Source organism: Helicoverpa zea, chromosome 17 (genome assembly GCF_022581195.2).
Source record: "Helicoverpa zea isolate HzStark_Cry1AcR chromosome 17, ilHelZeax1.1, whole genome shotgun sequence".
In the NCBI taxonomy this organism is placed as follows: domain Eukaryota; kingdom Metazoa; phylum Arthropoda; class Insecta; order Lepidoptera; family Noctuidae; genus Helicoverpa; species Helicoverpa zea.
Window position 1 is genome coordinate 10,929,772 of NC_061468.1, and position 16,116 is coordinate 10,945,887.

The 16,116-nt window shown below is 35.4% G+C and overlaps 1 protein-coding gene across 2 annotated transcripts; it reads right to left on the bottom strand.

Annotated features, from left to right (window-relative positions):
- Positions 1-1,255: 1,255 nt before the first annotated feature.
- LOC124638296 (WD repeat-containing protein CG11141) lies at positions 1,256-15,917 on the bottom strand. Of its 2 annotated transcripts, XR_006985350.1 has the most exons (10): positions 15,535-15,917; positions 12,888-13,051; positions 10,898-11,021; positions 9,521-9,684; positions 8,818-8,953; positions 8,292-8,488; positions 7,808-7,911; positions 2,973-3,483; positions 2,133-2,717; positions 1,256-2,099 (listed from the first exon to the last, which is right to left on the bottom strand). XR_006985350.1 is itself a non-coding variant. In XM_047175230.1 (9 exons), exons 1-9 carry the CDS (start codon positions 15,757-15,759, stop codon positions 2,339-2,341), a joined length of 2,004 nt encoding a protein of 667 aa, XP_047031186.1. In that variant the 5' UTR covers positions 15,760-15,917; the 3' UTR covers positions 1,256-2,338. The 2 variants fall into 2 exon arrangements, 1 of the variants encoding a protein (XP_047031186.1); XM_047175230.1 differs by having other exon boundaries at positions 1,256-2,717.
- Positions 15,918-16,116: the final 199 nt, after the last annotated feature.

Here is a 16,116-nt window from a genome sequence, read left to right on the forward strand (position 1 = left end):
TCTTTGGAACTAATTTAATTTCAGCAGTCGTTACAAACAAATAGATTGTATTTTATTTGGAAAACAGTAAAGGATTTTTAACAGGACGTTTAATAAAATAATTGTTCCTACCTAAGCCTCTTAGTTAAATGCAACGTCTAAACCAAACTAATTCTATGTTTGTTCTTGTCTATTAAAAACTATGACTATCAGATTAAATACAACTAAACCTATTATTGATTTGATATTGTTATCGGTATTTTTTATACAATTCCTGCATGGTTAAACATTTTGCCAAAGTCTCTGGCGGGTCCGAACCTCGTGTGATACGCTGCGCAGGAACCATTTACATATACGTAGGTATAATTTTTAGGTATGAGCCATATGCGCGTACTTAGGTATGCTCGGAAATTGGTTGCGAACCGCCATCAAGTTTGGCGAAAACTCTAGTTATTTTGTGTTGTGTTATTTAATAAAGGGAACAAATATAATGACCACCATAAAATGCTTTGATACCCTTAGTTTTGTAACCAGAAATATCTACTGAACACCAGAAAAATAAAGTCTAAAAATGTAATAGTACCAGCTATTTTAGTCACGACTTCACTTTAAATTGTATTCTACCACCAAATTTAGTAAATGATCACCAACTCTTGACGACCAAATTAATGTATTATTTTTGCCTAAATAAGTCACTGTGATTGCCATAAAATGTAGGCTTATTACCAAATAAAGTATTATGATGCCATATTAAGTTATGTGACCGGCTGGCAATGCATGCGTGAGTGTCAGTATGACGAGTGACAGGGGAAAATGGAAGAAAATGACATATTGCGACGACCCCAAGTAAAATTGGGAACAGGGCAGGAGAAAGAAGAAGAAGAATGTGTTTCTCAATACACTCCCTCGAAAACACACTCTTATCGCACTGTTTAGAGGCATGCAATAGACAATTTTCCACTCTAGTGCAGGAAAAGGGTCCCCATAATGTTATTACATTTATTTTATCAGGCCGAACTTATTTTTTTTTTGGAGTCAATTTACTTAAACAGTATAGCAAGATGTAAAAACTTTGATTATCATTTTATATTAAAACGCTGGTATAATTTTGATGATCATTTACTACTTTTGGGATAACAATGATTTATTTGGACTCATTTTGCTTAAATAGGATAGCAGAATTTAAAAACTTTGGTTATAATCTTACTTTAAAATGGTGGTTTAATTTTGGTGATCATTTACTATTTTTGGCTTACGCATGATTTATTTTGGAGTAATTTCACTTAAATAGGATAGCAAAGTGTTAAAACTTTGGTTATAGTTTTACATTAAAATGCGAGTTTCATTTTGGTGATCATTTACTATTTTTGTGTGCTATTTGTTACTATATCTGGTGATCAGATAAACATAAGCCTTTAATAAATTACGATTTTTCTAGCTGTTGATATGGCAAGGTTTAAATTATCGTCTGCCTAACAATACCACGCTGAAATTATTCAGCATTTGTAGCGGGTATTTTCTAAATATTGCCTCTTTATTTAGGCTATTCAAATCACCGAAAACTATATTATTATGCATTATTAATTTATACAAAATGTAAACTATTGTTGTACCAGTATCGATGTAAGAGTTGCCGTGGCTCCAAACATATTGTCGGATTTGTTGGTTAATATCAATAAGCATTTGGGAATTAGGAACTGAATAGCAATAAGTTTAGTTGCTTTTAGATTTTTTTACGATATATTTGAATGGCGACAAATATCCTAGAATTTGCATTAATACATATTTAAACTATCACTTACTCATAAGTTTGATCCACGATATATTAAAGGTGTATATTTTTTTAATATCAATATTACACACTGATGTATTTGCACCAATTGCGAATTAAATTTAATTAATTTAGGTGAAAAATCACAAAAGCTACAAATTGTGTTAATTATGTGAGTATAGAAAACATTGCTTAAATACTTATGTTTATCGATTTTCCCGCTGTTATGAGTAGTGAAAACTAACTGGATTATGGATACGAGTATTTTATAACTACCCCTTAAATCTGCCTTACTATAAAAGTTCAAGGCTTTTCAAAGAACTTTTTAGAAAACATAACAGGACACTTGAAGGGTTGTTCTTTGTGAAAAGTTTTATCATAACAGCAGAGTATCTTGCAAATATTAATTAGAAATACTAATCATAAGACGTCATAGATTCTTTTACAGTTGTACAATCCATCTCTGTAGGAACAAATAATATTGGTTAGAACTATTGCAATGTTACTTATAACAAAGCAGGATTGTACAACAAAAATCTGATATCTTCATAAAGTATAAAATAACCCAGATTTGGACATCATTTTGTATCAGATTATTTCCCACTCGCTGTCTAAGTTTTCATCGGGAGAGAGCAATGATCTGTCTTTGAATCCGTTGTGTTTCGAGTCCAATTTCAATTCTATACTTTCCAAATTCCAGGTATTGGGTAGTTGGACTACTTTGGGGACTAGATCTATGGGATTGGGGTCTTTAATAGGGGTTTTAGTGACTTTGTGAACAGGTTTGGGTACCTCGGCGGGTTGTATGTCGATCTGTCGGAATAAGGGCGCGGGGGCCGGCGGGGACTGCGCCTCGGGCTTCGGGCTGTCGATGGAGAGCGACTCCAGGTTCAACATCTTGGCGAGGATCTTCTCTTTCTCTTCTATCTGCTTCTCCAGGAGTTCGTCGTTCTGTTGAGGTATGTTTCTGAAAATGAAATGAGCGTAAGATATGAAATTGCATCGATGCTCAAGTAGGTATAAAGAACGTGAAATTTTCAGTTTATTTTAATGAGTTTAGCTGAAGGATACAGCTTCCAATAGACAACTTTTTACGTTTATGCCGAATAATCTAGAGTAAAGTTGATATCATAATATAACTATGGACCATGATAATCTTGATTTGATTGGACTTCGCAAAAATCTCTAAGTTTAAGAATAATGTAAATAAATAATAACTCACCCGTAAACACTAATATTCATAACACAGGGACTGGTATAGCTGACAGTATCAGGCGCCTTCCGAACGGGCGTGGCCAACCGCGGGGTACTCCCCCCGGACCCGCCCTCACGCCTTCGACTCCGCCTACTACTATGTATCAGTTCCCCATCATACTTTTTCTCCATTATACTATTATACAGCTTCAACTTTCTTTGCAATTCTTCTGTTTTGACTCGTCTAATCTCTTCGGCGTCGCTTGAGACGTCTCGGAACTCGTTGACGATAGATTCGAGAACGTTCTCTGAGAGATCGAGTGGGAGGTGTTTAATGGGGGGGAGTTCGAAGCACTCTTCGGCGCTGGCGACGGCTCCGGTATCAATGAGCTCGTTCTTCGTGAACATGGAGATGGGTTGTTCGAGCACACTGGATATGTAGGGCACGGTCTGGTCGAGGTGTGTCAAGTCTCGGACAGTGTTCACGGCTTGCTGGATAGATGTCGTTAGGGATTTCGTCATCATGTTTATCGGCTCCTCTGTTGGAAGAAACGTTTATTCTGGTTTATCTTTTATGCAATTGTGCTATCTGCTAAATATGCAAAAACATGCTAAGCTTGAAAAAAATATAGTGCTTCTAATAAATAGAATAAATAAATAAAAGTTAGGCAGTAGCTTTTTGATATTGACACGCGTCTATTAAACATTTTACATAAAACAAAATGTATATTGAGCGCAAGATATTCAAATTGTCAAAATTACTATAGACTTCGCCCAGTTTTATTAGTAGGAATCGAACCCACATTCACGTAAGTATAACCATCATCGTATCTACGTAGCCAGCAGTCCATTTCTGGATACGTCAAAAATTCTAAAGCACTTGTTTATTGGCTCATCTTTTCTTGTATTTCTTGGTCATCTTGACTTGTACTTTTAGTCCTCAATATTTTAGTGTCACATATTATTTAATTTAAAAACTTTTGTATATCATATCTTCTGTCTAGATTTCAAGCTTAATAATCGAACAAATTTAATTTTGCATCACTAATTAAATAGTAAAAAGCACAAATACAACGAGCAGTGTTATTTCCAGCGATACAAGCAAATAGAGCCATTGCTCGAATACATAAATATACAAATACAAAGCGAAGGTGTTCGGATACAAAATAAAAATGCGTATATAGTTGTGCATGTGTATATTTATATATAAGTCAATGGCCATGCTGACATCACGACAACGCATACACTTGCTTGCAAAAATAAATACCAAAACATGCATTGCATTACAAAAAAAAAACGAAAGATTGGGGATATGGTTATGCTGAAATCTTCATAATAAGGGACTCATTTTGTGATATATCGCAATTTTAATGATGCCATGAAAATAATAAGTTCGGTAGTTTCTATAATGCTATGTAACTCGTGTTTATCTTTGCAAGGAAGTGTAACAAAAATAAAGAGAGATTACAAATAAAAATCGTTGTCAAACATTTCACTACAGCGGGTAACTACGTACAGGATGTCAATATTTCTACTACTACTGTCTACCCTGTAAATACATATAATTAAACAAGCTCAAAAGATACACCCTGTATATCGACAGCTCTAGTCTACAATAATCGCAAAAGAAGGATACAGAAATAAATATATTTGGATCAAAAATTTTGATACTGGAAAGGTGTGATTAAAGGCCAAATTTATAAAGCTTTTTATTAGTATTTATTTCTATACCTACTTAAATTAAATTCTAAAAGCAAAGTAAGAGCACCAATAGAATGCGAACACATGCCAGCATTATCATTACCGCTCATGTGTGCACAACCTTACATTACACAGGGTTTCATGACGCCATTAATGACATCACAACGAGTGCAACAGGAATGTATAAGTACATTATATTGTCAGTTTAAGTACGCAATGACTACTTAACTAAACATAAGTAAAAGTTTACATTAAAATAAATACTTTTTTCAATATTAGAACACTTTTCTAAGGCTAAAAATTAAGATCATATCACCATACCAATAATTTGTGTGTATGATTATTATTGGTATGAAATAAGTAGCAATTACCAATTATTAAGAAACAAAATTAATATTAGAACTGATAAAATTGTATCATATCATCATTTTCATTTCAAAATTATTGTCACTATTAAAGAACACCAAACTTACAAATATTTTGGCGTCTTACGGGTCAAATTAAATACAATTTTTTGCATTGAAAACATATTTTTCGCATTAATACTTATATGCCTTTAAATATTTTTACTTTTATGTTATTTGGTACTTTCTAAGTCTACGATTTCCAATCCCTGAATGAATAACCTACATCATCTATTATTTCTAACAATTTAACAAATATACACTAAGCTATTATAAATCTATACATGTAAAGATGTATGAAATACATTGGTCGCGTTTTGGTATGATTAAGGCACTTTTAATTAGTTTTATATTACTATCTTACACACTAATACATAATTAAGCTTAGATACTAAATCATTTATAATCTCACAACTTTTTCATATATTTTTGAATGTTGGACACTCAAAGATAAATTGCATGTCGTCTGGACGTTTATTTACCAACAACCACAGAAAGTTTAAGTACTTGAAAATGCAAAATTAATATAAAATAGTCATAAACGAAAATTACTTTTACATATAGTGCCTAAGGTACAAAGTCATGCTCGAAATTTCTGCATTGATTTTTATACATCTTGTGTGTCTCATTCAAGTAAGTAGTTTTTTACGATTAACCTAAAATTTCAATATGATGGCACTATTTTTGCTATTAATGTCGAATATTATAAGTACTAGAACTAGGTACATATTTAAGGCACATTTGTAATTGACGAAATATTTTATCTAATGAAGTGCAATATACTAAACTGCTTAAAAATATTTATTGTGCTGTTAATTATATTCTGTATATTTTTATTTGTTAGGACGGAAAATGTTGATAATACTTGTAGGATCAGAATAACAACCTTTTAAATACAACCTGCCTCAGATAACGTCAACTGTATTTTTTTGTGTAGATCTTTATATTTAATATACAATGTGTTACACAGTTAGTAAGTGTAAAATATATAAATAGAAGGAAGGATCGCTATGGTTTAAGTTTACCACCATAAGGCTACAATTTCATCTTTTATATTTAACCAAAATTTTGATTTAGAGATTTATTTATTTATTTATGTGAGATTTTATTACTGCCACACATTGTACAGAAAATAACATTTTGACTTTCTCTAAAATACGTCTTATCGGCATATCAACATACACTTTACTTATTGTTAGCAAAATACTGATACATGTCAATAATACAATTAGTATTTGAACAATCAATTTGTGCCAGCAAGTCTGTTAAAAAATCAAATGCTATACATATTTGTCAGAATTTATACAAGCGGGTTCTGATAATAATGCATTCTTCAGAAGCGTACATATAAATCGAGTTTTACGCAGCTAAAATGCTAAATTTCCTATTCTATTATAAAATAATGTTATGCCTGAAAACTCAAACAACACAAATATTTCGTTTGAATATTCAAGCAAATAAGTCATCGAACTTAACATCTACTATGAATAAAATAATGACTACGGTGATAGTATCCTAGAACGATGTTCGAATTTGACTTTATTCTATCAAATTTTAAGTATTGCATTTCAAGATATCGTAAATCAAAATGACAAGTATATATTTAAAAAAATGCTAGAGTATCTTGCATTTCATCGATGTTTATCTCTTGCATTTTATCGATAAATTTTTGATATTTTTCAACTTAGAGTCATGTCACTTTGATGTCAGTGGAATCAAATTAAAAGTCGATAAAAACGAACAAAAATAAACCTTGCATTTAGTGTGATAGATATAAAACGTGCTCAGTACAACAATTCATTCACATCGAGCATTTACGCTGAAGAAACTATGTATTACAGACTATTGTAGACTAAACCTATAGTCTGAAATTCTTAAGTTAATGTTTGGCATGGTTCCTCCAACGTGCATTCAATTGCAAAAATATATACGTTGTGTACAGTGAATTCGACATATTCTGTCTCAAAATTTTATCGACTATTATTTTTCGCTTTTATTCCCAATATTCAAACGCTACTGCACCTTTAATATCTGCTTCAAATAATGTAATTTTTAGGGTTCCGTAGCCAAAATGGCAAAAACGGAACCCTTATAGTTTCGTCATGTCCGTCTGTCCGTCTGTCCGTCTGTCCGTCTGTCACAGCCGATTTACTCGGAAACTATAAGTACTACAGTGATGAAATTTGATGGGAATATGTGTTGTATGAACCGCTACAAAAATATGACACTAAATAGTAAAAAAAAGAATTGGGGGTGGGGCCCCCCATACATGTAACTGAGGGATGAATTTTTTTTTTTCGATGTACATACCCGTGTGGGGTATCAATGGAAAGGTCTTTTAAAATGATATAAAGTTTTCTAAAAAACATTTTTCTTAAAGTGAACGGTTTTTGAGATATCAGCTCTCAAAGTCGTAAAAAGTATGTCCCCCCCCCTCTATTTTTATAACTACGGGGTATAAAATTCTAAAAAAAATAGAGGTGATGCATGCTAATTAACTCTTTCAACGATTTTTGGTTTGATCAAAGTATCTCTTATAGTTTTTGAGATAGGTTGATTTAACTGTAATTTACGGAACCCTTCGTGCACGAGTCCGACTCGCACTTGGCCGGTTTTTTTAATTAATAGAATTGCGATAAAATTGAATTATTCAATATCGATACTTTTCAAGCACATCACTATCGAATTCTTCGTTACACGTACATATTATCGCAACTACATACAACATAGACGAGCTATAGATGTTTGTGCAACAGACCTGGCAGCATGGCGGCGGGCTCGGGCGCGTGCGCGAGGCGGACGAGCGACCGCGGACCCTCCAGCACGAATATCTCGTCCTTGTTCACCGATACTGATAGAATTCTGCCAACAAATAGGTTGATGATAAGTTATTTATTTTATGGTATAATAATAATAGGACAAGATGGCAGAGATTTTCTGGGATTTGACTGATTTAATTCGAACTATAGGACTCGGATTTTGACTACGTAATAACGTTGTTAGTTGAAGGTTATGAATTAGTAGTTAACACAACGACAACACAAAGGTACCTCAACTACATCATTAACCCTATGTCATATGAAAGTTCTTAACGAGCTTTATTTTATCTCTAAAGTAGCCAAGTTCTATTCCATCGCGAACATGGTATATTACGGGTCAAATATTTTTTTCCCTACTGAAGTTTTTATTCAAAAATCCCTTTTCAACCTCCTATATTTTTAAGGATAAAGTATTATTATTACCTTCTAAGGTCATCGACGACGGCGACAGCAGTAAGTGACCTCGGGTCAAGGATATAAAGCACGTGGTCGTTGTGTGACACGAGGAAATGTTCCCGGAACACGTGCAGGGGGCCTAGGTTGTGTTCTATCGGGGTACTCGGCTTGTGAGAGCGAGGGTTTAGAAGTTCCGCTATTGTTAATGGGTTTGATATCGCCTCCTGTGAACAGATGAGTAAGTGTATGAAAAAACCATCTTGTTTCTCGCTCACATAGTTCTTATATAAAGGGATCAGCCAGCTCCACCGGACATAGTAGGTAGCAGTACAAGAGCATTTGTGCAGACACAAATGCACTCACTATTCCTTCACTCTCTGCGCCCGACGGGACGGCAATCCGACACTCGCGGAGAGAGATCAGGCGCGTTTACGCGTTCTCCGATGCACGGGTGTATCAATCACCAACATCCAGGCTCCGGGCTACTTGCAGTGCTGGAACACCGCGCACAGAGCGTACAGGCTGAGTGCTGGAGCACATACAGTTACATTACCTTGAACAGTAAGGTCTGCAGCACATTCCCCTGAGCGTCGGCCCGCCACAGTCGCAGGCCGGCGCGGGCGCAGTAGGCGCTGGCGGGCCCGCCGCGAGCGTACGAGTGCTGGAACACCGCGCCCAGAGCACACAGGCTGAAGAAAAATAATATTTTGTTATTATTATTAGTGGACACAACATTATTATCAAAACGAGTCAAATCACCCACTGGGGAGTGAAAAGAAACGTATTCACAGTCGTTTCGTTCTATAGTTCTTCCCAACCTCACAACCCTAATTCACTTGTGACGTCACATAATTTAAATTCTCCCTATATACGTACTTTCTTACGTGTCTTCCCTGTGTACTCCCCTTTTTTTTTCCGACGTTAAAAATCATCAAATGACCCCTCCCGCTGTGGGTTAGCAGCGGTGAGGGAGTGTCAGACTCTTACTGACTAAAAACCGTCGTGTTCCGTCATAGGCCTTTTATGTACCAGAGCCGCGGTATCTCTTTCGAACAACCCGCAGCCCTGTGTACTCCCCTAAAGGTACGTTTACACGCTTGCCAAGCCTTGGCAAGCCTCGACAATCGCAAGCATGTAAATGTTGTTCTGTATACTTTCGTATATACATACTTCCCATATGTATACCCTTATACTATACTTTCTCGTGTACTGTAAAACCTTTCTGTACGTGACTACATAGTGAGTGTGTGACTGACCTCTTGCGCTCCTTCTTGCCGAGCTGGTTGACGTGCCAGCGCGCGTCTCGTCGCTGGCACACGATGCTGCGGTACACGCTGGACACCAGCAACGTGTTCTGGTAGTAGCTCATCTGAACTATCTCATGCTCCTCGTTCACAATCTCCATTGATTTGCATAGGTGCTGCAAGAAATGGCATTTAAGTTAAATCATGTACCAGGGAAATGGGGGGTTACCTACTGGTACTCTCAGATAAAGAGCAGGATTCATTTCTCTAGCTGCACTATAAGTATTCGACATCTAAATGAAAAGAGCATTATACCACCTTCAATTTTTTTTTGTAGATTCGAATTTTCGTTTAAATTTTCCTAAAAGTGGCACACCTAAGGCTCCTTTCGGGTGAACACGGGAAATAGAATTGGATATTACGGTGCCTTCGCCATGATTTGCTAAAACTCTGATAAAACAACGACTACCTACTCATAAAAAGTTCAGATATGGGCACTTCATTTTTCATTTGTTTATCTTATGTTGCAGTAAATCATCAATATGAATATATTTCTGATTAATTTGAAGAAGACAATAAAATGCAAAATACATGTAACATAGCATAGATATAGGTAAACATGCAGCAATGACCTATAAACGAGACCTCAAACAGATCAACCTTGTTCGTTCAACGGCCACAATCTTTATCTTGTTTCCGTTTCATATAATTATATTATCGAACAGTTACCGACCGATAAAAATATATTTTATATTCATATTACTCAGAAGTCAGAATCTTCCCTGTTGGTTTAAGGAAATTTTAAAACGAAATTATAGTCATAAAGTCGGTATTTTCGCAGAAAAACAGACGAAGCTGTTATATAGCGGAAAATATCTTGACTCGATAAAAACGGGGAGGTCCCTTAATGTTTGCCAATACTTATGTCCTGATATAACTGTAGGCATGTGAGTGAGACCGATACAGATGATAGACGGGAGTCCCATGTTCCCGCGGTTACATAACTACATTTTACCATACTAAAACACAATGATACATTTAAATAAAACTACTTTTACGGATTTTATCGCGTTATATTACACTAATTTACACATTAAAATCTTCCTCATGAACCTCTCTACCTAAGAGTGAAAGCTGTATTCAAATTCCCTGATACATCCTCCGAGCCTTTTTTCCCAACTATGTCGGGGTCGGCTTCCAGTCTAAACGGATGTAGCTGAGTACCAGTGCTTTACAAGAAGCGACTGCCCTATCCGACCCCTCAACCCAGGTACCCGTAATTCAAATTCCCTAAGCAGTTTTTTAATTTATCGCGAATAGACTTGATCTAGTGTCAGTGATAAATAAAAGAAGAAAGAAGAATAATCTAATATTAACGTGGTCACTCACCATATAAAAGTCGATTTCAGTCATAATGATGACGCCGTTTTTATCGCCGGAGAACAGTCGCATGCCGTTCTTCGACCACTCTATCGCTGTGATTTTACTCTTGTGCAGATCCCCTATCGTGTACCTGAAAACAGACAGACATTAGTAGATCGTCAACCGTTTCACCCGCTTCTTGAGGGAACTTCTTCCCCAAAATGGATGAAAAGTAGGCTATAATCTTCCTCAATAAATGGGCTATACAAGGTGTTGATTTGCATTTGTGCCATAGTTCAGGAGGAGGACATACAATACGTAAATAATCGATTGGAATTACAGTAGATGGGAAATAACTAATATGCACTGCTTTTTTTGTCATTGTAATGTCGTGGCATTTCCGAAGTAATCCCATTTTATGAATGAAATTTATGAGTGATCGTTGCGTATGCTTTGTGTTTGCGTTTGTGTGAGGGTGCAGCACGGGTTTAATGCCAGTAACATACGCGCCAAGTTTAAATAAGGCTAGATGACATTTACGGAATTCCGAAAAAAAATTAAAGACAAAAATTACGTACCAATTTTTTTATTGATTTAGGTCGAGAATCATTAGCATAATTACCTCCTTGAATATGGCACGGATGCAAATCAACAGCTTGTATAATCATCATGTCGTCCAAGCCGTATCCGGCGACGGCGACTTCTAAATGTCTAACCCGGGTCGTTGTTATGATAGGCTCTAATGTGGCTAGCGAAACCGAACTTCGATTTAAAGGTCCGGCTACATGGCGCACAAAATAACTGGCCATCTACGTTAACTGTATAGTTGTAGGAGGGCTTTGGTCGGGTCTTCCGTATTTGGCGCTTGGCGTCTAGATCTTGTAAACGCATGTTCTCGTACAAATCCACGCTATGTAATACTGAAAACTTGAAACGTAGAACCGATTGGGATGCAATTTGGTGATGTGTATGAAATACCTGGAAATGTAGATATGGTATCATATTTATTTTATTCCTTTGTGATTGTCTTGCTATGAATATTTAAGCTGGAAATAAAGAAGATTCTATTGTACATCTGTCCGGGTGCGGTAAGCAGTTCAATAAGGACGCGGCGCGGGCAATTTATAAACCCCTACTTATTGCAGTATTGATTACAATGTTTAGCAGTGTTAAGTTTGTGGTTTCAATGAACACATAAAGAAGGCCGCGATCATCAAGTGGAATATAATATCAACAAGGCTACACTTGTTTACTGGCTGTTCTTTGCATCCTGTGGGAACTCCGTAGTCTTTCTTTAAGTATAATGAAGGATACAATTCATTATTTCCCATATCAAACAAGTAGTTTCCCGTTGGAACTACTTCACAAACTCAAATGAAAAGTAGCCCCCTCAATACTTGGCTATCTATTCAGGAATTCCAGAGATTAGTTAAGTTCAAGCAAGCAAACAAACAAACTCTTCAGTCTTATAATATTAAGTATAGATTCAATACATCAGTACTCAACTATGTAATAGAAATGTTTATAAACAAGAACTTTATATTCAATTAAAGGTTCATGGTTACATCATATAATTAATTTACATAACCCACTACAGAGTTTATTTAAACTATATCTAAGGCCTGCAATATGGATGATTCTATTATAAGCACTATTATAAATAAGTTGTTTGTTATGTTTTCTTGAACAAATCTCATTAGTATATCATATCCTCTTTTTGTAACTGTGGGAAACATACAGCTCATTATTTTTATTAGCCACCATTTTTTGGTGTTGAACAATAATGTGTTCACATCAGCGTGAGTCCACTACTACCATGTCTGCGTATAAACATCCAGAGGATTCTCACCTTCACAGTATAGTTCTTTTATTTACTGAGCTTCACATTGTTTGGAAACTTATCAATTCTTATTAATAATAACATAAACACAAATAAACTTCTTATTATTCATACACTCAGGTACATTCTACTTGCAAACTAGTTATATTGACATTTACAAGCAAGACTTATTCTTACCTTTCAACCTTAGGTTCCACTTTAGGCTTGAATGATTCCGGAACATTCTCTGGGTGTTCCTTAGGTATCTGGAACACGGTGACCTGACCAGCTGCATTGCCGGCTCCGACCATGTAGTCTACTGTGCTTACTATCTTCACATATGTTATTGGGGACGTTGACGCCTGAAATGAAATAGAAGGCTCTAGAAACCATAAATAAAATAGCCTTTTCTACTTGCTAGTAGTAATTGCCTCTACAGCCTACGCTTCTCACAAAATTATAAGATTTTATCAAATGTCATTTTAATTACTATAGCTTCCACCAGGGGTTTCACCCTCATGCTTTGAGAATTACTGCATGTACCCAAATAGCTACCCTATAAGCTTTCTCAAGAAATGGACTATCCAGGACTTTAACCCTTATGTGAGTGACGAATAAAACACCTTTATTAGAGTGACGAGGTACCCGGGTACCTTCATACAGTTTAGACGTAATGTAAACAATCAAGGTCTGTTTTAAAATTACCCTCACTTTGAATATTATTATTTTAGTTAAGCTAAACAGTTGACGATCGGACAAACACAAGAAACACTTGAATCCATTCAATACATCGTGTTAGATCTCTTGGCTAAATATAACAATTCAGGACTAAATGTAACTACGGATATTTTTTTTTATATCTCTTCAACTGCCTCATTCCTTGAATTCGTGGAACATGACACTAGTTAGAACTGTAAGAAAAAAAACAAACGGTTTCTTCCTCCAAATATGCAAGCACACAAGGAGAGGGTGATTTAAGTATGCTTCTAACTTCGCCTTTAGAAAATAAGCAACTTTGTGCTCCTATGTATCCGAAATGAATAAAGCAGTAATAATGTTGTCATCAATGCACATGTCACCAGTTATTGAAAGTGATAAGGAAACTGCCAAGCCAGAAATAATTTTATAATATAACAAAACCAAAAGTGGAGGACAATATGGATAAGTTGTTAGCAGAATACACCGTGAAACACAGAACGAATTGGTGGCCTTTAGCACTTTTTTTTACAATATTATTGATATTGCAGCTTTGGAAAATGATATATGCTGCTGCAATAGCAATAACTGCAATAGCTTTGGCAGCATATATCATTTACACGGAACATAACACACAATTTGTCTCGAGTGACAGACGTAGAAAGTTTTTGAAATCATTGAGTCTACAACGGTGTGGTAAAAATATAGAAGAAAGATCAAAAAAATCCATTGTGACATCAAAATTACATGTAAGATCTGCAATGCAGGTGCTTGGCCAAGAACTTAGGCTTTCGATTCCTTCTGGATCTACAACTTCTGTAAGTCGGACCAGACGAGATTCTACAGAGCGTGTTGTAGTCGTAGGAAGTTGCTACATATGCAGCCTAGAGAACTCAAACGCAAGCCAAAACAAAATCACGAAAAGCTTGCACTAAATGTAAAAAACCAGTTTGTGATGAACATGCAGTAACTCGTCCAAGATGTACAAGTTCTGCATAAACAAAGAATTTGTAACTTTTATAGAAATAAAACATATACATATAATACCAAATTATAAGGAGGTACCCGGGTACCTTGTCACTCTGTTATGAGTTTATATTATGTTTTGGTTTCCACAATACATTGTAAACAGTTGACTGGGTTAAAAGATTAAAAAATATATAATTTATAAATAGTTAAGAGCTCTCAGGAAATCACAGCCACCTACAGAGCGTAAAACATACTTTTCTTTAAATTTGAAAATGCAAAAGGTACCCGGGTACCTCGTCACTCACATAAGGGTTAAGAATTTTTCAAATGACATCAGTATTTGAACCACATCTGAACAAACAATCTCTTGTTTTATAACATTTTAAATTCAATAAATTATCTGTTGCATCATCAAAAGTCTGAAAATAAATAGAAGCAATCCTGTATTCAATATTTGTCCTACCCTACATTATGTATTTGTTTACCAATTGTATTAGAAACTATGAACATCTTAAAGTTGTATATTCAATACATGTAATATTTTATTTTTATTGCTCTTGTTTTTATTCAAAAGGTAGTTCAAACAATATTTACTGTAGAAGTGCATTTACAAAGAAATCACAGTAATCTTATCAGTAGGTTTGTTTTACATTATCTTACATGTTTAACACAACATGTATAGACTAGGTTTGCAGTGAAAGAAATGAGTTTGGTAATTAAAGATAATATGTTTGTACAGTGTTTACTTGCTTATTTAGTAAAGGAAAAATACTAAGACCTATGATAATGTACCATAAGGTTACAATTGTTTTTTTTTGTGGGTTTTAGTAATAATAAAGTATTCAATTTAATTCCATTAGGCAAATAATACATCTATAAATAAGTTTGGCTTTAATGAATCTTGAGACCCAGTCAGTTATCAGTCAGGCAGATCAAAATATCTCATCAAATTATTGTGCTTGAAGTACAGTCCTTATATTGAATGTAAATTTGTTGAATAAATAGAGACTTACGTAGGTATAAGCTAGCCTGCACAGTAATAACAAAAAAAGTATAATAATACTAAATTACTGATATCCTAAGATCTGTGCCTGTTACTGACTTGCTACCTGCAAGGGCATGATTAATGAGTAATGTGGGGAAACCCCGACCCTGACACACTGCCTGAACTCGCTCTCACCTCGCACCGCAGTCTCTGTATGTTCCCTTTCTTCCGGTCATACCAGTACACCAGCCCCACGTTCGTGCCCAGCGCTATGTACTCGCTCACCGCGTCCACACATGTTAAACACAGCTCGTTGGAAAATATACCAGTCTGTATCCTCGGCGGAATTAAATTTAAAATATGCGAACAAGGGGCCCATTCCCTTACGAAACCCTCTTCAGCACCACCCGTCACTTCCATTTTATTGATTAGAACTACTCGCTTTATGAAGTTTCTTATTTAACGCAACTGGTAAAGGTCTTAAGCATGACTTTAAAGGAATAAATACTTTATTACGAAAAATTATAGCGAAAGCGAAAGTGTCCGTGTTTGACTTATTTTGACATATGGAAAGGAAACCAACAATCCGACACCAATACCGAGGAATGTTGTACCAACCTATAGAAAATATAAACTGATAGCGTATTTAGAAGACTAAACAATTTAATAAAAAATACCTCAATATTTACTTACATTATAACATTATGAATAATAGTCTGCATTGTTTAAACAGTATTGTTTCACAGTTAAAATGTCATCATCATCGATTTTACGGTT